The sequence below is a fragment of the Ictalurus punctatus genome, chromosome 20, assembly GCF_001660625.3.
Source record: "Ictalurus punctatus breed USDA103 chromosome 20, Coco_2.0, whole genome shotgun sequence".
In the NCBI taxonomy this organism is placed as follows: Eukaryota; Metazoa; Chordata; class Actinopteri; order Siluriformes; family Ictaluridae; genus Ictalurus; species Ictalurus punctatus.
The window spans coordinates 7,450,077-7,473,654 of NC_030435.2; the positions used below are offsets into that span (position 1 = coordinate 7,450,077).

At 37.6% G+C, this 23,578-nt stretch overlaps 1 protein-coding gene across 26 annotated transcripts; it reads right to left on the minus strand.

Moving 5' to 3' along the window:
* Nucleotides 1–1,863: 1,863 nt before the first annotated feature.
* Nucleotides 1,864–18,662, minus strand: sh3bgr (SH3 domain binding glutamate-rich protein). Of its 26 annotated transcripts, none has more exons than XM_017494982.3 (11): nucleotides 18,507–18,662; nucleotides 15,023–15,208; nucleotides 13,011–13,091; nucleotides 11,284–11,505; nucleotides 10,844–10,873; nucleotides 10,309–10,338; nucleotides 7,698–7,721; nucleotides 7,327–7,353; nucleotides 5,359–5,385; nucleotides 3,833–3,887; nucleotides 1,864–2,828 (listed from the first exon to the last, which is right to left on the minus strand). In XM_017494982.3, exons 1-10 carry the CDS (start codon nucleotides 18,549–18,551, stop codon nucleotides 3,864–3,866), a joined length of 696 nt encoding a protein of 231 aa, XP_017350471.1. In that variant the 5' UTR covers nucleotides 18,552–18,662; the 3' UTR covers nucleotides 1,864–2,828; nucleotides 3,833–3,863. The 26 variants fall into 26 exon arrangements, with proteins under 26 accessions (XP_017350471.1, XP_053544519.1, XP_053544518.1 ...); XM_053688544.1 differs by having other exon boundaries at nucleotides 1,864–2,786; nucleotides 11,281–11,505; XM_053688543.1 differs by having other exon boundaries at nucleotides 11,281–11,505.
* Nucleotides 18,663–23,578: the final 4,916 nt, after the last annotated feature.

A 23,578-nucleotide genomic window follows, 5' to 3' on the forward strand; every position in this document is an offset into this window, starting at 1 on the left:
TACAAAGCTATTTCAAAGGCTCTGGGACTCCAAAGAACCACAGTGAGAGTCATTATCTCCAAATGGAATAACTCGACACAGTAGTGAACCTTCCCAGAAGTGGCCAACAAGTGACAAGACAATGATCCAAACCATAGGAGTAAGTCCTAGTCCTAGAGGTAAGTGAAATATTGATCTCCAGTTATTGTAAGCTTTTGGTTGCAGTTATTGCTGCTAAATGTGGCACAAAAAGATTTTAAGTTTTAGGGCGCATTTTTTTTCCCCACATTGGTGATAGATAATGGATAACTTTTTTTTTCTTCCTTCCCCAGTCCAGAAACATGTGTTGTAGTCTGATTGGAATTTCAAAATTGTCAGTAGCACGTGAGTGGTTGTGTAAATGTGTGTGCCATTGTGCCCTGAAATGGGTTGGCACCTCATCCAGGGTATCCCTCATCTTGTGTAGACACTGTACTAAGAATGAACATAACATGTAGTAATGAATAACCGAATTTGGAAACAAACTCCAAAAAAAAAAAAAATCATAAAATTGGGAATGTTAGCTCTCTTACTAGCAAACACGGCTAATTTTAGAATTTACACACAGTGGTCAGCATAATGGTAGCTTGCTTAGGCTAATTTTAATATTTACACACAGCAGTTAGGATAACGTTAGCTCGCTTTGTCTAATTATAGCATTTACAAACAGCGGTTAGCAAAACATTAGCTTGCTTCAGTATCCTTTGTGTATTCTATGTAATACTCTTAGTATTACACTTTGCAAAAATGTATTTAATTGTTGAATTAAGGATTAGGCACTACTCTGTACACTGGCGCTGTCATAGAGTGATTAAGATATAATTTCTGTTATGGGTAGACGTGGTTACTGAAAAAGACAAATTCATAAAGGAAGAGTAAACACAAACACTACAAACAGGTAAATCTAATGAATAAAGGACAAGGAACATGGTTATGTAAGGATTCACTGGGGACACATTGGAAAGCGAAGCGATAACAATTACACATTTTGGTCTAACATGTAGACACAAACAGCACTACCTCCACTTCAAGATTTCGCATGATGCTTCAAGGTGATCTCTGTAGACTGTGACCGGTCATCACACACTGTCTGGAACTCTCAGTGGTATCATTGGCAGCACTTTGTGGAGCATTAGGTAATGCAAATAGAGTTGGTGGCAGAACAGCATCCACAGGTGTCACTGTCAGTACTAGTCTGGTGAAGTTTGATGTGAAGAGGTGGTAGTGACTGAACAGAGAGCAGAGGCAAGGACCAGAAAACCAAGAATTTCTATGTCAATGTTTTAAAATTAAACAAGAAACTAGAGATGGCACCAATCAATACCAGTATCAGTATCAGTCTCCTGTAATAAATAGCAAAGATTGGAACTGTATTTGGGAAAGTCATATATTTTTGCACCTTGGACTTGACTGGTTTTTCTTTTGTTTGGCTTATTTTGATTATATTTAATATATTCACAATGTGATTTTTGTGTGGAAAAGTTTAATTGTGAAGTGGCTCAGGGTGGGGGTGGGGGTCGGTGGGGGTGAGTGAAAGCATAGTAGTTTTGTAAAGAAAACAATATCGCATAGGTGTGGGTATCAGCTAATACTCAAGGTTGCAATAATGATAACAGAAAAGAAAAAGTGGATTGAAAAAGGGTTTGACCCAGTGCTAGCAGAAATAGAAAATATTAAAATATGAGCAACAGTATGTCTTCCACATTTAGAAACTTCTCTAAAATCTTTTTGTTTAAACTAGATGTCAATAAATGTGATGTTTTGGTTGTTTCCAATGTACAATACACTCAACTTTCATTTGTGGGGAGTTTTAAATATGCTGTAAATAATGAAACAGACAGAATCTTATGCCACAGACGTTTTAATTGCATTCAAATATTTTCAGCAATTCGTATTAAACAAAAGTGCTTTTCAGTTCATACATGACTACAGCAGCCTACAGCCAGAACTTAAACCTCAAATCAAATGGAGATGGAGAGAGAGAGGCCCCTGTTAATAATAAAATATTGTGTTTTTTTTTTTTTTTCCCAAACAAAGATTAAGACTAGGTTTGGACAAAATATGTGGATATTCTGCACATTCAGGAATAAATTAACCTGTATGAAATTAACCTGTATGATTCTGGAAAACAGACCTTATTAGTGACTAGCTGCAGCCCTGCAAACCGAGCCTCATGAAGGATAGAAAGTATAGAAATGATGCAACAATATCAGTGCTCCTATTAATGTTATCTTTTGTAAAAGAATGTTGATAAATTACATGTCTTTCATAAAGGTATGCTGTAATGACTTTTTTTTTTTTTTTTTTTACCTCATATACATAACTACATGGTTATAAAACCACAAGTAGGTATTTGAAAGAGCAGTTTACTTCCAGCCTTCACACTGTCGGTCTGCCAGGTTGCAGTTACACACTATGGTGTACCTACAACTATAACAGACTGCAAGATTATCAGTACTATCTTCTAAAAAAGTAGTAAATTCTTCTAAACATAAAACATGCAATATGGCGCTGAGAAGAGCAATGCCACAGCACATGCGCTAAACCATTAAACCTATAGATATTACAAAATCTCCTTCCTCTGACTTCATCATAGTAAAAAAAGACTGAAGGTAGCTAAAGAGGAAGGAAAACAGCAGTTTCATTTAAGTTTGGTGGTTCTGATGTTCATGTCTAAGTTCCAGAAAGTGTCCATGTGAGCACGTACTCCAGGACCACTGTGTGGAAAATGTCCTGCCCTAAACATCTCCATGGTCTTCAAGCAGAGGCTGTCATGGAAGGTGGGAGTCAATATGTGTGAAACTAAAAATCTAACACATCAACAGAAATTTGGGTTATTTTCTCTGTACGCCGCAATGGATAATAGTAGAAACTCTTACTTTGTCTCTACTAAATTAATGATAGGTGATCATATGTTAGCTAGCTGCTGAGCATTAGCATTGAAAACAATCACATATAAGCACAATTATTAGTCCTCTCATAAATTGAGGTTAGTCATAATACCTAGCTGGCTAACATTACCATTAAAACATATTAACATACAGTATATAAATGTGACTTTAAATTCCTCTCAGAAATTCTATCAGGCTAATTCATGATAACTAGCTAGTTAACATTAGCAGTGAAGCATATGAACAGATATATGAATATAACAGGTCAATATAACAGAATATATCAGGTCAGTTCAGAATAACTAGCCTTCTAACATTATAGTGAAGGCTAGGAACATGAATATGACTTCAAATTTCTCTCAGAAATTCTATCACGTTTAGTTCGTCATAACTAATAATGAAATATTACTTTAAAATCCTCTCAGAGTTTGGAAAAAAATTGCTAGATAACTATCATTATCAGTGATATATATATATATATATATATATATATATATATATATATATATATATATATATATATATATATATATATATATATGTATGTATATATATACACACACACAGTACACTGCTAACATCCAGATAACATTAATATCCTCTCAACTAGTTCAGGATAACTATAGCAGTGAAGCCTACGAACATCGAACATACAGTATATGAATATGAATAATAATTAAAGAATTAAAAAAAAAAAAAACAACTCTTAGATATCCTGCCAGGTGAGCTCATATTAGCTATCTGGCTAACCAAATAAATTCAAAATAGAATAAAATAAAATTTAAAAAAGCAGAAACAATGAGAGCTTCTCTCATTTCCACCTCATTACAATTATCTCAAGCATACATTACATGGACTAGAAAATTTTGATCAAAGTTACCCTATTGCTCCATCTAGTGGTAGGAGTAGAGAACAACACATACCGTAATTGTCCTGATCCTCTGTATCCCATCCTCAGTCCTCAGCCTCTTCTCCCTCCTGTAACACAAAACAGATCTGAATTGGTCTTTATGAACAATACTAACATTTGATACCTGAAATAAGAGCTGTTTAGTTGAGTTAATTAATCAGTTATCATGTTTTGAGCAAAATTAAAAAGACTGCAAATGTCAGTTCAGTTATGAAATTATGTTCATATCACATACTACTACTGAATAGACAAATATAATACAATGGTATGGTTATTTTTTACTGAAATCAATTCCACTGCATCACAGAAGGCAAACTGTGTATTCTCTTCAGTGATTGACAGAAGTGAGGTGAACACAGTCCACTTCTTCTCTAGACAGTAGGGATAGATAAGGGAAGCATTCTCTACCCCTCTATCAGGAGAACATTTACATTTTCAGTGTTGTATTGTAGACGGATCAGGGTTTCTTTTATTTATATATTTTTTGCTTGTCCTAGGTCGATTCCAAAGTTTGTAACTACAAGAGATTGGTCAACAGAAAAACTAGGCAGGTATTGGGTGCAAACAGTTCATCATTAGTAGTAGGCAAAGAGAGAGATGAGAATTTATAGGCACTTTCATAACTTCTGTAATGGTGTAAAATGAATTAATGTCATGTGCTACTGAAAGAGTTTGCGATCTGGACCAGATTCATTTAACCCTGAAGGGATCTGTTAAAATCAGAAGAAAATATTATGGAGGAAGTCATGAATGTTTGTTGTAAGAACCTGGTTTGAAATTAAGCAGATTCTAAATAACTGACTCAGATGGATTCAAACATAAGCTGCAATGCACTGTGTGTTCTGAGACTTTTCTATCATAGCCATCATTAAAGTTTTCAGCAATTTGTGCTACAGTAGCTCACAGTTTGGCCCTTGTCAAAGTCACTCAGATGCCCATTTCTCATGCTTGCAGCACATCAACTTCGAGACCTGACATTACACTTGCTGCCTAATATATCCCACACCATGACAGGTGCCACTGTAACGAGATAATCAATGTTATTAACTTCACCTGTCAGTGGTTTTATGGCTGTTATGGCTATTTGTGTATACAAAATATATTTTAAGGCATGATTCAAAGTACCTCAACTGTAAATGTATCAAAATGAACAAAACTATTTTCTATCCAGAACAAACCATTTTTATACAAATTACATATACATTTTTTTCTATGGCCATCAAATACAAATGACAAAATAATATTTTGCATTTTAAATAGATATTTGACTGTATATGAATATCTGGCCATTTAAGCGCTTGTTATTGCTCTAAGGAAGATTCAACAACGATGGGAGCACAAATCTGCAATTTCTCTTTACATGCTGTCTGAATCTTGTTGAGATCATAAATCATAGAGGAAACGAGGAGAAAACTGTCTTCATACTCCAGGATGTGGATGTATATATTATAAAGCTTTGGATTAAAACACAGCACAAAAACCTGTTAAGATCTCTGTCCTCTAAAACCACTACACATGCAATGCAGTGAGCTTTTATACCTCCGATACTTGCGCTTCTTCTTCTTCCTGAGTCACAGAAATAGCAGCAAGGAAATTAATTAAAACATGCAAAATGTGACCCAACTTTTTAGACTACACACAGTAGAACAATGACAACAATAGAGAGAGAGAGAGAAAAAAAAACAAAGCTACAGGCACTTAGATGTTGTGTGTGGAGCTCTGTTTCACAAGCTGAAAAAAAAGCAAAATGCAACGCTCCATGGGTGTTTAGTGTGGAAAAGCAGAGACCAGAGGCTGGTGATGCTTTTTCCTGGGATATGATTGAACTGGAAAAAGAAGTGTGGTAAGAGAAAGAAAGTAGTCTGAACAGAGCTCGATTTCCGGCAGTGAGAAGAGACAATTTATCAAAGAGGAAAGCAAAGCAGTGATAGTCAAGTCAAGAAGACACTGGACGTAAGATGGGAATACAAATGCAATTTAAATTGCAATCATTCAGAGCGCACCATGCAAACACACATTCCCATATGCATTCACAACTGAAGGCAATTTAGCATAGCCAATCCACCTACTGCCATGTTTTTGGGAGGAAACTGGAAAAAAACAAGAGAAAACCCACATGGGTAAATGTTACAAAATTATGTACTCATTTTGTGAAGAATAAGGACATACTTTTGAATGTGTAGCAAAAGATTATACAACTGGGACATACTAACACATCATGTAACGGAAGAGAACGTTGTTGCCCCGTTACGCACACTGTCACCGTAAACAAACTCCTTATTGCATTTCAGCTTTTCTTCGTTCATTATTCCTTATACAATTTATACTATGTAATTTAATTGATCATTCGCTTGATTTCTTTTTCCACATTTCATTTACACCTCTCTAAAATGTGTCCTTGAAGTCAGTGAAGTAAACCGTCACAAAACTCCTCCTCCCTCACGCAAGAAGTTGTGGGAAATATTACCTGAAAAAATGTCCACAGATCAACACTTTGAAAATCTGCTAGAAACAGCAGACCACCCGGGTACCTTTGGGATACTCATATAAACATACTATGATTTGGGACACACTAATTAGAATCTTGGAAACTATTTAGGACGGACAGTAGGTGAATTGAGACGCAGCAGTTATATACATCTTATCTTATATATCTTAATGGTGAACACCTGATATTGGCTGAACTAGTATAGTGTATATGCTGCGTTATGTAACAAATAAAACATGATGGGGCATCAGAAATGGGGTGGTGTGATGTGGTCTGACATGAACCATGCGTCCCAATGTGTTTTATTCCACTTATACCACAGCGATTTGCCAACAATTAAAATGCTTTACTTATTAAAGACAGACATATCATAATTGTATCCATTTATATGAAAGAAATTTGTTCCTGTTATCACTTTCATTACAGAATACTGGAACGTATATGAAAACAGTGGTTCCCTCACTTTCTCTTGAAGTTAACAAGACTGAAAAAAATGCAGCTTGTTATGAAGAAAGCACAAAGCACAACATCCTCTCTCCTGAAGACTTTCTGGTGGTGGAAAACTTAAAGTTGCAGCTTTTCCTGAGACAGTTACGTTAAATAAACTTCACTATAAGAATGATTTGATGTTTTTGCCTTGCTAAATAACAGGTTTTTAGTGTTATCTTAGATTATGTCTGTCTGCCATACAAATCCTTGTGAATGAGTTGTTACTATATAAACAATAACGTATTAGAATGAGCAGATTAATACATACCTGTAATTTGCCTTGTAGCTCACACTAAATCATAGGCCAATGGTTATAGAAAATTAATCAACTCCTTCTGACCAATCAGATTTCAGAATTCATCAGCACTGTGGTATAAGCATTAACAATATGTATGTCCCTCTATCAGGTTTGGTCCAAAACCATCACATTAACACATTAGACAGGCAGATGGAAAGATAGAAAAGCATGTGTGTGTGTGTGTGTGAGAGAGGGAGAGAGAGAGAATGAGAGAGAGAGCGCTGGTCTCTACCTCAAGCTGTCGAAGTTCTTCCTCCTCCTAAGAAGGAACCGCAAAGGGTCAAAGGCATTGCTCAAATGATGGGCAAAAGAGAGAAAGCACACACACACACACACACACACACACACACACACACACACACACACACACACACACACACACACACACATGCAGTAAAAGGAATAAAAGAGCTGTTTTGTGTATGGGGTGTATAGAGGAGAATCAAACCAACAGGTGCAGGACTGGGGAGAGAGGCGGTTAGAGAGGAGAGAGGTAAGGCAAAGGAGGGTTTATCTGGTGGACAATGAGAAATAAACCCAGATCACTGTGTTTACTGTGAAACAAACCCAAACAGTTTTCAAAGAAAATATGAGCCAAGTTACCTCAGACATCAAGTCCTCTTCTCCCTGGTGGAATGCACATGGACAAAAGGGGCAAAAAGGGTTTAAAGATGTGAAAAGTGGTGGAACCGTTCATTTTTTTTAATAAAGTTCATATAGTTCGGTATAGCCAGTTTGAGGACTGAACACACCATGCTACACAGAGAAAAAGAAAACGGTAGGAACGTAACGGCACAAACGTTAACAAAAAACAGATGATAAAAAATATATATCAAAAGCAGACCTGATAGAAGTAGAGAAAGATAAACAGTTAATGTAGGAGACTCTTTGCAGTGAAGTGTTCAATGGTAAGGTATGAAGTCAAATGTAAAAGAAGGTTGAAGCAGATGGGACTGAATCAGAAAACATACATACTGTACATCAAGTTTTCCTGCTGTTTTTACACCACACGGCCATGTCATTACTTTATATGCTTGTTTATTAAGATCCAAAATAAAGCATGTTAATTTTTACAAATCCTGGAAGAGAAAATTATCACTTGCCACACATATACCAATCAGCCATAAGATTAAAACCACCTGCCTACTATTGTGTAGGTCCCCCTTGTGCCGCCAAAACAGCTCTGACCCGTTGAAGCATGGACTCCACAAGACCTCTGAAGGTGTGCTGTGGTGTTTGGCACCAAGACGTTAGCAGCAGATCCTTTAAGTCCATATCCTTACGCTTGCCCATTTTTCTTGCTTCCAACACACCAACTTCGAGAACTGACTGTTCACCTGTTGCCTAATATATCCCACCCCTTGACAGGCGCCATTGTAATGAGATAATCAATGTTATTCATGTCACCTTACAGTGGTTTTAATGTTATGGCTGATTCGTGTATATGCGCAAATACGCCAAGTTTTTAAATGCAATAAATGAGCCGAGATACGTCGAGAAACATGATTCAAGATATGATTTAAACACAAACTAAAAGAGTGTAGACAAGATTGATGTCTCTAAATAAGGTATATGTAAAAAAAAAAAAAAAAAAAAAAAAAAAAAAACCTCTCTAAATGCTATTGTTTTCAGAATTAAATGACTAAATCCTATTTTTGAGAAATTAGGACATTTATTTTTTTTTATGGTTTTATGCACATAATACAACAGCAGTTGCTATTCCTGCACTGACTTTCACGTTTACTAAAATCACATTGTGGCTGTTAAATTAATGCGTATTCACACTATCCCATAATTTACATCCTTAGGTACAAATGCACTAATTTGCATAGTCAAACACAAAACGATGCATATCCTCCAGAGATGAGGCTAGCCCTTTGGCAAATCAGCTTGGATTTTTTTTTTTCTGTACATGTTTTTACATATTACAACCTGCAGCTGCACCTTAAGCTGCAATAATGTATTAATTTAATAAATTACATTCAATTTCACATGTTGAGAATTAGATCAGTGATTCTTAAAGTGGGGTCTGCAAAGTCATGGGATTCATGTTTTTTTTTAAGAATGTAAGAATGCTGGGAATCACAACCCACCATTATCACATGTTATTATATTTCCTACTGTGTTCCTATATTATTAGCATATATAACTGAAATGGGATTAATCCAGAGTGCTATAACAAAAACAAGTAGACCTGTAAATAATGTCAGCTTGGGCGTAACTTGGTTCTGATGTTGGAAAGTGCTGGAAAAATCTCTAGCTCTAAGGCTCCAATAGCCAGAATATTAACTGACACAACTAAAGAATTACATTTTGAATAGTAGTCTTAAGTTCATAAACTAAATCTATACTGAGTGGGTCCCCAGAAACTTTACATTTAATGCAGTCCTTGGCTACAAAAATGTTTGAGAACCTCTGTATTTGTACACTGTGTTTGTAACAGAAATATTAATTAATTAAACTTGCGGTCAATATGTATGATGTGTAAAATGTCAAGCTGAAGCAAAGCGTGTGCTGAAAAAGAGCAGTTAAAAGCCATGCCCCAAAACCTGAAATGAATCCATGTATCCTATGGGAAATAGGAAAGTAATAATGGGAAAAAAAAACTTGCAAATGACGGGCTACAAGCGAGAGTAGGCACGAGTTAGCAGTCCAGATACACAGACACACAAACACATAGCTGGAAAAAAGAAACAAGCTAATGGACTGCAGGACTTTTCTCAAACAGATGAGGTCAGAGGTCAGATTACACTCGGGTGAGTAAAGAGATGTAAACATACTTTAAACATTCATCTAGCTCTGAAACTGTGGCTTCATCTTTTCCTTTAAACAGTCAATAAAAATAATTATGCTTTTGTTTTCATTGTTCCTAGTTTCCCTTGTCATACTAGTCATAGTTCCCTAGTTCCCTAGTCATAGATGTTAAGGGGAAATCCCTTAACATCTTTGACACTTGAAATGACAATCTATGAACAAGAAAGACAGAAATAGAGACTGAATATACCAATCTGACTCATTAGACTCATTCTAACACTAAACCCAGGCTTGTATGATATACGATTATAAAAATTTAAATAAAATAAGCCAGTGTATGTCTCTCTACAGTCGTGAACAAATAATTATTACTAAAGTTGTAGAGACTGCGGTCTTCATTTATTATAAAGATACCAGACATTGTATTTGTTAAAAAAAAATAATGTTAAAAACACATTACCTGTTCATATTCTTCTTCTACATCACCTTCCTGTCAAAGTGGCAGAAAAATACAGTACTGTCAACAATAATAAGGAATTTAACATATAATTTAACGCAACTCTCCTTAAAAAAAGAAAAGAAAGAATAATCTCTTCCTTTGTGGACTGAGGACTTTATTAAGATAATTCCTATGAATCTCCTGAATATGTAAAAAACATTCTCTAAAACCATCCTGTCCTATCTATCTCTCTATGTCCCATCGATCCACTCTTGGGTTTAATTACACCCACCTTCGTCCAATTTATTACAGTCCATCTTCTTGTATTCCTACACACCTCTTCATTTATTCTTCCATTTATGTGTTTTAAGGGACAGCCCATCATGTAAATTCACCTCCAACCTCATGAGACAATTTATTTTATTTCTGGGGCTATGTACACTCACTCTACTCCAATCGTGTCCCTTGAGCCAATGACTATGAAAAACTTCCCTGATTAAGACTATACAGTATGACCAAGCCTGTCAGGGGATGAGAAAATGATTCAGTACATTACCTGCTCTTCCTCCTCTGCATATGGCATTTTCTAGTGGAAAGATAAAGGAAAATTCACCATTAGTACACAATCCCTGCCATGAAATCAGAAGTCTTCCCCATTTTTCCAGACTCAATAATAATTCAGTAATCCATATAAAAATGAAGGTGCTAATCATGCAGTGAGAGCTGTGCGAGGGCTTAGATGAGTACAAGGGAAAATGAGGAAATGATTAAAATTGGTGATGGTTGCATGTCCAACAGACCTGGAGAACAACAAACTCAGAATTAATATGTTACAGGTAGGAGGTTAGGGAAGGAGTGTGGAGGAGTCAAACCACAGGAGAACAGGGAGACAGAAAAGAAAGCATTATAGAAGGAATGGATGAGAGGTAGAGTTAAGAAAGTGCACCAGGAGGAAAGGGTTTAACCAAAGAGCTGAAATAGAATGTCTTATACTACTTCTGTTTCTTCTTCTTCTTCTTTTGTGTCTTCTTCTTCTTCGTCATCGTCTTCTTTTGCCTCCACATCTTCGTCTTTTGCCTCTTCTTCTTCCTCCTTAGCCTCTTCTGAAGGCTCGTCCTGTGCTACGACCTCTTCCTTAATTTCTCCTCCTCCCTCCTCCCCTGTCGAAGTCACCTCTGGTGTTTTTTCATTTTGCTCCTCTTCTGTGATTGCCTCTTTCTAAAGGTAAAGAGATCAGCATTCCCCAAAAAACTGATGTAAACATAATGTTTGCGTATGTCACGCTGGTCTTACTGCCGACACACATGATCCAACTGATCAGCTAAATTTAGTTTGTTGAATCAGGTGTGTCAGCAGTAGGAAAACATCAGAAAATACAGCCATCCGGCCAATAGGACACAGAGAAAACCTGAGACTCAATGAAAAGAATAAATAAAGTTCAGCATAGTTCAGTTTGCAAACCAGCTGAAAGCTTGACTTCATAAATAGGGTATAGTTGACAATATTAAATAAATACTCCAGTGTTTTCAGCCAAATCTACATCTACCACGTCTGTAGGACATGTATGATGATTCAAAACTTATTAAAAAAAAAAGAGAGCACATATTGGAAAGTCCTTGGTAATCAGATCGATGCTACAGATGAGGTGGGTAGAAATAAGTATAGAAAATGATGGAGAAGTCCTTTCAATTTTTGACATTATAGGCTCATCATCAACGTTCTCCTGAACAGTTTTGCTACCTGTACCAAAAAATTTAAGTTAAACAGGAAAAATCATTTACATCACCTGTTAGAGTTGGGGGGAAAAACCAGAACATTGTTGGTGATTACAGGATTCTTTTATGTATAGCTGCAAGGAAACATCTGTGAATCATTTGGAATTACCAAGACTGTTTTATTCTGTAGCATAGATTACTCATAAATTGTGATTTGACTTTTACCACCCACAATTATAGACAAAAACAATCTGTTTAAAGTAATGTCAAACCAACAATTCTACTTGTTGTGTCAGTACTGGACACACCATCTAAACACATTAGACTGTTTTCTGGACAAAACTGTAACTTTTTTGGAAGAAACAGACAATGATGAGGAAAGATGCATTGCATGCCAACACCAAAACCCAACAATCATCCCAACTGTGAAGCATAGTGGTGGGAGAATCAGGGCCTGAAGAGTTTGCAATCATTGAAGAAACAGCAAAGTCACCGTTTGTCTTTTCACAGTCTGTCACCTGAAGCTTAACATGCAATAATTGTTTAAAATATAATAATAATAATAATAATAATAATAATAATAATAATAATAATAATACATAGTCCATATTCTAACCCAACTGAGATGTTGTGGCATGACCCCAAGAAATCAATTCCTGCAAGAAATACACTTCCCATAAATAGTTTCAGTTATAAATGCAAATCCCAGAAACACAGTTTTTGTAGGGAGCAATGGCCTCGTATTTGTAGGCATGAACATGGCATCTACAGGAAACATTTGGTGGAGATTATTGTGATCAATAAAACTTGAAAAGTATAATTCTTTGTGTATTATTAGTTTAAGGATCAGGACCAATATTAAGAGTAGCTTAATTAACGAAGAAATCCAGGAAGTTCAGAAACCTTCTGCAACTGTATATCATGCAACATAAGAAAACAGCAACTTCCACAAGTATAAGCATCTAAATGTGCCTTCATGAAATATACTAACCAATAGAAAATACTGACCTTGAAGCCAGGTGGTGGGTTCAAACCCAGAAATTCATAAACTGAATTGTCCTCTTTGGCATCAAAGAATGTCTCATAGTCCTGTAGCACACAACATTGTTTCTGTTTGTGTCTTGTAGACTAACAGAAATTATACAACTTGTAAGAATCATATCCTTCAAGAAAAACATTTCCTCAAATTCAGTCAAACATTATTCAAACAGAGGCGTGTTTCTCTGGCCATTTTCAGCATTGTGGTGGATTACAACTAGAAACAATACTGGGAAGAACAAGAAATGGAACTGAAAAATATAGTACAACCAAGATTTTCCACTTCACTTGATTGAGTTCAGCAAAAGCTTTTTACCTTTCTCCTATGAAAATCACAGCCAGGTTCACTAAGGCTAATAGAATTTGAGGGTGTTTTACCAGTTTAACTACAAGGAAGAACTACTATGTTGGTAAAACGCAACTAAAGTTTTTATATGTACAGTGCTATGAAAAAGGTATTTGCTGATGTCTTTTGTTTTTGTGTATATCTAATACTAAATAGTTTTAGATCTTCAAATGAAATGCAACATAAAACAAAGGCAACCTGTGTGAACACACAATACAGTTTTTTTTATTGAAGCAAAAAAAGTTATCACCCGTGTGACAAACGAATTGCCCCCTTAAGCTTAAGATCTGGTTGTGCCACTTTTTAGCAGCAATAACTGCAACCAAATGCTTATGATAATTGGAGATCAGTCTTTCACAGCACTGTGGTGGAACAGCACTCTTCTTTGCAGAATTGCTTTATCTCTGCTTTAGTTTAAGGTCCTGCCACAGCATCTTAATTGGTTCAAGTCAGGACTTTGACAAGTCCACTCCAAAACTTTAATTTAGCTTTTTTTGAACCATTCAGAAGTGGACTTACACCTATGCTTTGGATCATTGTCTTACTGCATTATCCAGTTGCTCTTGAGTTTCAACTTATGGACTGAAGACCGGGCATTCTCCTTTAGGATTTGCTGGTAGAGAGAAGAATTCATGTTTCCCTCAATTATTGCAATTTGTACAGGCCCTGAAGCAGCAGAGCATCCTCACACCATCATACTTCCACCACCATGCTTGACCGTAGGTATGATGTTCTTTTTGTGGAATTCTGTGTTTGGTTTGTTCCAGCTGTAACGGGACACCTGCCTTCCAAACAGTTCCACTTTCAAATCATCAGTCCACAGAACAGTCTCCCAAAAGGTTTGGGGATAATAAAAGATGTGTTTTGTCAAAATTCAGACGAGCCTTAAGGTTCTTCTGGGTTAGCAGTGGTTTCCCCTTACCACTCTTCCATGGATGCCATTTTTGCCCAGTGTCCTTCTGATAGTGGAGTCATGAACAGTGACCTTTATTGATGCAAGATAGGTCTGTAGATCCTTTGAGATTGTCCTTGGTCCTTTTGTGACTTGCTGGATGAGTAGTTACTGTGCTCTTGGGGGAACTTTGGAAGGTCGGCCACTTCTGGGAAGGTTAATTTCTGTGTCAAGTTTTTCCATTTGGAGATAATGGCTCTCACTGTGGTCCTTTGGAGTCCCAGAGCCTTTGAAATAGCTTTGTAACCCTTCCCAGACTGATGTATTTCAATCACCTTCTTCCTCATCATTTTTGGAATTTCTTTTAACTTTGGCATAATGTGTTACTGGATGAGGACTTTTAACCGACTTCATGCTGTTGAAAAAGTTCTGATTTAATTGAATAGGTGAACCTCATTATGAATGCAGTTTCAAAGATTTGTGGAATTAGTAACTACGGGGGCAAATACATGTTCACACAGGCCCAGTTAGCAATGGATGACTTTTTTACTTCAATAAATAACAATCATTTAAAAACTGTATTTTGTGCTTACTCAGGTTGCCTTTGTTTTATCTTGTATTTTGTTTGAAGATCTAAAACTACTTACTATGAGATATAAACAAAAACAAAAGAAATAAAAGAAAATTCACAGCACTGTACAGCTGATTACTGTAAGCAGATCATGGCATCACTAAATTACTAACCCCACAGTAGTTGTCCTCATTAAAGATCTGAGGTGGGAGTGGGATTCCACCGGAGGGCTTCTTGTCTCCTGGTACATTCTCCCTCATCCACATGCGATTTTCTTCATTTGAGGCAATGTCAAGCTGTGCATATTCAATTTTTAGAGCTTCCAGAAACCCAAGCACATCCTGCTGCTTCTTTTTGATCTGTGGATGAATGAATGTGATCTGAATGAGAGAAATATATTGCTTATTGACTTTATTTTAGTTATCCAGTACATCGCATGGGAAACACTTTAAAAAAAAAATTTAAATAAGGAGAACTAGCAAAATCAATAAACACACACACTTTTGAAGAGACAGAGCAAGTAAACAGTATATGGGGTGTTTTTTATTGAAATGCACTGATCTAATTTTGCCACCTTCAATATGATACTGATCTCAAAGCCACGAGTATCAGCTGATACACAATATTGATTCAAATCTCATTCTACAAAATTTTTTGCCAATTTATGTGAAGCGCTACAAGTATAATAATAGCTGTCCTTAAGATACAGCGCCATCAAACCTGGCCTGTTGATCTGTTTCAATCAACATTATAAACATTGATGGCTTAAAATATTGTCAAATTTTAGAAAAACAATCAAAAAAATCCAAATGTAGTCCCTGGAGCTCTGTGAAATTTTACCTCTGGACTTACCAGAATTGTAGATATACAGTGGCCAATAAATGTAAAACAAAAATGCATTAGCAAATCCAGAAACAACCGCAAAACCAAACAATTACTCGCTCACTTTCAGTAACCGCTTATCTTGGTCAGGGTCGCAGTGGAACACTGGGCATGAGGTGGTTATACACCCTGGATAGGATGCTAGTCCATCACAAGGCATCACAGAAACACACATCCACACACTCATTCACATCTATGGGCAATATATCAATCCACCTACTAGCATGTGCTTGGGAGGTGGGAAGAAATAGAAGAACCTGGAGGAAGCCCAGGCACACAAAGGGAGAGCACGCAAAGAAACCACACACAGACAGTAATCCAAGCTCAAGACTGAACCTGGGTTTTACTCAAAACCACCCAAAACCAAACACACAAATGCAAATTCAGAAACACATTAACATAAACTCAAAATGGAAAGAAATGCTTATTGCTGATTGAATGGGGTGAAGTTCACGTTTTCAGTCTGTTATCTAGCATACACGATTTAAGGTGAAGTTATTTATGCTATTATAGTGAGGATTCTTCTCTCTGAATAACCCAGGTTACTTTATTTGGCTTTTCAGGATTTGCATAATCATATTATTGCCATACAATGTTGAGAGCATACAGTATCTAAAATGATATCAAATACATCAGCAGATTCATTTACGCTCTTCATTTAATCTTACTGTAAATAACATCCTCCAGCTGTCATGCACCACCCTTTCCGTTTTGAATTTGCTGTTGTGTTCTTAGTTTTGCTGTTCTGGTTTTTATTTTACTGTTCTGTTTTCTGAACTGCTGTTTCAGATGATACACAATATTAATTCAAATCTCATCGTTGCGTTACTGTCTTTGTATTTGGAAAATACAGACCTTGTGTATCTATGCATATCTTGTGTAGACCTATGTCCCACATATCGATGTCACATAACAACATTACTATTAATCAGGGTGATTAACTGAAACTCTTGATATGTATTTGTATGATATTTGGGTATATATGTATATGTACAGCATCACACAAAAGTGAGTACACCCTTCACATTTTTGTAAATATTTGATTATATATTTTCATGTGACAACACTGAAAAAATGACACTGTGCTACAATGTAAAGTAGTGAGTGTACAGCTTGTGTAACAGTGTAAATTTGCTGTACCCTCAAAATAACTCATCACACAGCCATTAATGTCTAAACCGCTGGCAACAAAAGTGAGTACACCCCTAAGTGAAAATGTCAAAATTGGGCCCAATTAGCCATTTTCCCTCCCCAGTGTCATGTGACTTGTTAGTGTTACAAGGTCTCAGGTGTGAATGGGGAGCAGATGTGTTAAATTTGTTGGCATCGCTCTCACACTCCCTCATACTGGTCACTGGAAGTTCAACATGGCACCTCATGGCAAAGAACTCTCTGAGGATCTGAAAAAAAGAATTGTTGCTCTACATAAAGATGGCCTAGGCTATAAGAAGATTGCCAAGACCCTGACACTGAGATGCAGCACGGTGGCCAAGACCATACAGCGGTTTAAGAGGACAGGTTCCACTCAGAACAGGCCTCGCCATGGTCGACCAAAGAAGTCGAGTGCACGTGCTCAGCGTCATATCCAGAGGTTGTCTTTGGGAAATAGACGTATGAGTGCTGCCAGCATTGCTGCAGAGGTTGAAGGGGTGGGGAGTCAGCCTGTCAGTGCTCAGACTATACGCTTCACACTGCATCAAATTGGTCTACATGGTTGTCGTCCCAGAAGGAAGCCTCTTCTAAAGATGATGCACAAGAAAGCCCGCAAACAGTTTGCTAAAGACAAGCAGATTAAGGACATGGATTACGGGAACCATGTCCTGTGTCTGATGAGACCAAGATAAACTTATTTGGTTCAGATGGTGTCAAGCGTGTGTGGCGGCAACCAGGTGAGGAGTACAAAGACAAATGTATCTTGCCTACAGTCAAGCATGGTAGTGGGAGTGTCATGGTCTGGGGCTGCATGAGTGCTGCCGGCATTTCTTCAGTGTTGTCACATTAAAAGATATAATTAAATATTTACAAAAATGTGAGGGGTGTACTCACTTTTGTGAGATACTGTATATCCCACCCCTTAGCAGGTTCCATTGTAATGAGATAACTTCACCTCACATTGGCTTTAATGTTATGGTTGATCAGTGATATTATTATTATTATTATTATTATTATTATTATTAAACATATATGTATAAAGTTAAAGTTAGTGTCCAAACTAAGATGTGTAGTATAAACTAGAAAAGGTGCATAAGAAGGTGGAATTAGTAGGCAAAATTTATGACATATGCTAAAAGCAACTACTCAGCACTCTCATACGTTAACTATATTTGATCACCATCTTCTATTTTTCTGGTCAGTATCAATTACTAAAATTTATAAATATTTAAAAGTCCATTACATATAGGGTTAAATATAAGGTTAAATATGCCCAAATAGCAAGGTATAGGTCCCAATAGGATTACATACAAAATGCTGAGGGAAAGAAATGCACAGTGGGAAAGCAGAGTATTTTTGATTAAGTAGTGTGTCTTGTGTGTTCTAGCAGGTTCTGTGTGCTGCTGCTAGTCGGAGTGTTTCTGCAGGGTTGGTATGTGATCCAGCTCTGACTGCACAGATATATAAGGAAACTGGAGGAGGGCTAAGAACTGCACTGTGGCCTCAACCCTTTCGGAATAATTATTATAACCTAAGGCTTCATCACAAGTCTATATTAAAACAAAACCTATAGCCAAGGCCTGAGCACAGTATAGCCTACAAATACAACTCTCGCTGACTTACCGCTGTCGATCCTGAGGAAGAGGCCAGAAACACTTTAATAACCATGGTGAAGTTGTTGGGGAGAGGCTGTAGGTTGATCACTCGGCTCGAGCGCACAGGAGGCACTGAGATCTATTTCTGTCCTCCAGCGCTTCATGATAGCGGCTCTGACTGAATGATTGGCAACTTCAGCTGTCTGTCTGTCGACATTGAGGGGCACTGCAAACTCGCACATGGACAGAAATAGCAAGTTAGAAAGTTTGAAGGCCTGTAGTTAATGAATAGCCCCTTTGAAAAACAGTATTTGTATCACCTTTGACGACAGAAACACTATTTTTATCCAGTTTGCCACAGGTTGCCAAATTGTATGCACAATCAAAAGCAGTGACATAGCCAGGAGACTATTTCAGGTGGAAATGAGAAAATATGCTAAAAAATTGGGGTTATTTAACCCCTTAGGCACCATCTCCCCATTAACCAATCCGGCCATATTAACAAAATTGCTGTAAAATACCTTTATGACAGTTCCACTGAAAATAATAAAAAAATAACCCAACCAACATACATATGTGGACCACACATGGTTTATGCTTGGGCTACATGGGTACCAGGTGGTACCAGGGTACCAGGTATACACACACACATATACAGTATCTCACAAAAGTGAGTACACCCCTCACATTTTTGTAAATATTTGATTATACCTTTTCATGTGACAACACTGAAGAAATGACACTTTGCTACAATGTAAAGTAGTGAGTGTACAGCTTGTGTAACAGTGTAAATTTGCTGTCCCCTCAAAATAACTCAACACACAGCCATTAATGTCTACACCGCTGGCAACAAAAGTGAATACACCCCTAAGTGAAAATGTCCAAATTGGGCCCAAAGTGTCAATATTTTGTGTGGCCATCATTATTTTCCAGCACTGCCTTAACCCTATTGGGCATGGAGTTCACCAGAGCTCACAGGTTGCCACTGGAGTCCTCTTCCACTCCTCCATGATGACATCACGGAGCTGGTGGATGTTAGAGACCTTGTGCTCCTCCACCTTCCATTTGAGGATGCCCCACAGATGCTCAATAGGGTTTAGGTCTGGAGACATGCTCGGCCAGTCCATCACCTTCACCCTCAGCTTCTTTAGCAAGGCACTAGTCATCTTCGAGGTGTGTTTGGGGTCGTTATCATGCTGGAATACTGCATACTGATTATGCTCTGCTTCAGTATGTCATAGTACATATTGGCATTCATGGTTCCCTCAATGAACTGTAGCTCCCCAGTGCCGGCAGCACTCATGCAGCCCCAGACCATGACACTCCCACCACCATGCTTGACTGTAGGCAAGACACACTTGTCTTTGTACTCCTCACCTGGTTACCGCCACACACGCTTGACACCATCTGAACCAAATAAGTTTATCTTGGTCTCATCAGACCACAGGACATTGTTCCAGTAATCCATGTCCTTAGTCTGCTTGTCTTCAGCAAACTGTTTGCGGGCTTTCTTGTGCATCATCTTTAGAAGAGGCTTCCTTCTGGGACGACAGCCATGCAGACCAATTTGATGCAGTGTGCGGCGTATGGTCTGAGCACTGACAGGCTGAACCCCCACCCCTTCAACCTTTGCAGCAATGCTGGCAGCAATCATACGTCTATTTCCCAAAGACAACCTCTGGATATGATGCTGAGTACGTGCACTCTTTGGTCGACCATGGCGAGGCCTGTTCTGAGTGGAACCTGTCCTCTTAAACCGCTGTATGGTCTTGGCCACCATGCTGCAGCTCAGTGTCAGGGTATTGGCAATCTTCTTATAGCCTAGGCCATCTTTATGTAGAGCAACAATTCTTTTTTTCAGATCCTCAGAGAGTCTTTGCCATGAGGTGCCATGTTCAAATTCCAGTGACCAGTATGAGGGAGTATGAGAGCAAATTTAACACACCTGCTCCCCATTCACACCTGAGACCTTGTAACACTAACATGTCACATGACACCGGGGAGGGAAAATGGCTAATTGGGCCCAATTTTGACATTTTCACTTAGGGGTGTACTCACTTTTGTTGCCAGTGGTTTAGACATTAATGGCTGTGTGTTGAGTTATTTTGAGGGGACAGCAAATTTACACTGTTACACAAGCTGTACACTCACTACTTTACATTGTAGCAAAGTGTCATTTCTTCAGTGTTGTCACACGAAAAGATATAATCAAATATTTACAAAAATGTGAGGGGTGTACTCACCTTTGTGAGATACTGTATGTAGGTCCCACATGGACAAACACAGGTGGGCTCCCTGTATGGGTCCTAGTTGGGTCACTAATGGAAAATGAGTGCACAGGCTCAAAATACCGGCCCATGCACTCATTTCCCATTAGTGTCCCAACTAGGAGCCACATAGGGAGCCGACCTGTGTTCGCCCATCTGGGACCAATATTATATTATATTATAAGCAGAGGATGTCCTACTCAATTTATCAAGTCATCAGTTGTCAGTTAATTGGGTCAGATACAAGAGTGCGGATAATCATATAACAAAGTCAGTTACATAAGTATTGGAACTAATCTATGAGGGCTAATGGGTCTGGGTGGAACATAGACCAATCATCTAAATACTCATCTCCATATAGTTATTTTAAAATGTTTAGAAATGGTTCAAAATGTCCAGAAAATGGTCACTGTGTGGCACAATTCAGAATTAGAGGCAGATGCAAATGCAAATGCAGAATCTCAGTGAAACATTTAATAAAGTATCAAACAGAACCCCACACAAGACTTACATGAAAACAAGAACGAGCGTAACATGATACATGAGGACAGAACAAACAATGCAAGACAATCCGTGCAGTGCTGAACATGGCTATATATATACACACACACACCAGTGCTAAGGAGCTAAACGTGAAACAGGTGAATTGAGACATGTGACAAGGTACAGTGGCTCATGGGAAACGTAGTTTCAAGTCCTTCTCCAATATTACATGACACTGTGCAATAGGAAGAATGGGTTACAAAAGGCTAATTATCTATCGAAATAGTGACTGGAACCATAATGGCTTTATGATGGGTAGAGGAAATCAGACCCCTAGCAACAGCCACATCTTGATTCCATGGAAGTACTCCAGAGTTTTATGGTCAGTCAATTAGGGACAATTTAATTCTTTTGAATATTGAAATGTTAGGCCTATCAGTTCAGATGATGCAATAACCAAAGTGAAGAAAGATGGAGTGGAAATTTGTGTTTCTGAAGGGAAACCCCCTATGTAATTTCAGAAATCATATTTGCAGCATACTTAATAATAAAATTCAGGAGCACATTTCAATTGAAGTGGATATAGCATATGTACTAGTGGCAGGTGGCAGCATCAGTAGTAGTAGTAGTAGTAGTAGTAGTAGTATTGGTAGTAGCTCTGTCACTAGTAGTGGTGCGAGTAATGGAATTAGTAGTAATAGAATCAACAGAAGTAAAATTAAAAATGTCTTCTTCTTACCACATGTTGCAGTAAATCATATTCTTACTAGAAATGGTAATAACCCATAACTGCATCAGTATTAGCAATAAATCATCAGTAGTAGTTTTAACAGAATTAAATAGAATCGACTCTTTCAAGAATGCCGCATCGCCAGACTCTACACTGGGATTGTGTGCAATTAGCATGTTGTCTTTGGTTCTTTTGTGGTTTCTATTTTTATTAAAATATTACTTTATCCTGATTTTCTGCTCTTCAACTTGAGAAAACCATGTAAAGAACAAAGCATTGAACTAAGAGACATGTATATGATGCAGTGGAATGTTGGGATACTTCCATAATGCACCTCGGCAAAAATACAAAAACACAAACAATTTAATAAAAAACAAGTTTAATAAAAAACATCATTTGGAATTAGCATTTACAGTAAATGTTTGGAAAATAATTGCCCACATCTTTTATAGCCTGTATAACGGTTTAATGATTTTTGTTTCATCTACCGTGATCAGGATTCACCATCCGTCCCATAAATGACTTCTGTTTGCAAAGTACCCTGTAAAATTATCTGCATGGATTACTTCTGTAATCTATTTTTAAAAGTCGTAATAATAAATAAAGACTCATTGAACACATAAGAATTTAAACACAAAGATGAGTGCTGTTATAGGAAAATAATCAGCAATGGAGTAGTGTGATACCCCAAATTTTATTATTATCCAAAGTGTTCCAAGGTGTTTACGTACCAAAGTGTTTTATTCCTTTTATACCACAGTAATTCACCAGTGATTACTCTTATTAATTGAAGAACACATACTTTTTTGTTTAAAGGTATATGTTGTAGAATGTCCACAAAACAAGATAGTTTCTGTTATCAATATGTTATAACAGCTATAAACAGTTGCTCCCTTAAGCCGGGTGCACACTGTGAGACTTTTAATAGTCCTGTGCGACTGTTGCTTTTCAGACTGTACGAACACAATCCCCGCTGTAAGCCATGTCACGCTGTAGGATCTCACTGTCATTAATGTCGGACTGTATGACAGTCAAGGCGCGAAAAACGGACGCACGCAAGAAGACTCATACGGAGTAGGAGAAGCCACACTACAGGACTGTGCCTCAAATCTCACAGAATTGAATCGGAGGAAAAATTTTATTGCAACGGCCGTTAATCGGCTGTCAGAGAACACATAAAACTAGCGATCAGAGACTACAGATTTTGGCCTAGGATTATAGGAATCTTTTAGGATTCTCAAAATTAGTCTCAGACGACCAAATCGTGGCCAAAATTGTATAGTGTGAATCCAGCTTTATCAGCATTTCTCTTTTCTGTGTTGGAAAATAAAAGTGCTAAATAAATGTCTCCTCACAGAAAATTTCATCATATGAGTGATGCCAAACGTTTTTAAACAGTTTACGCTGAGATTCTGCCATACTATAGCCAATACATGTTGTTACTATAGAAATGATAACATGACTAGGAGCGCATTAATATAACCTTGTGATTTGCCTTACTGCCGGCACTAGTGTCAAAGATACTGAAGTTATGTCGCCGGTAGATGGCGATAGAAGCAAGGTAGATAGCGATAGAAGCAAGGACGTATATGTCGCCGGTAGATGGCGATAGAAGCAAGG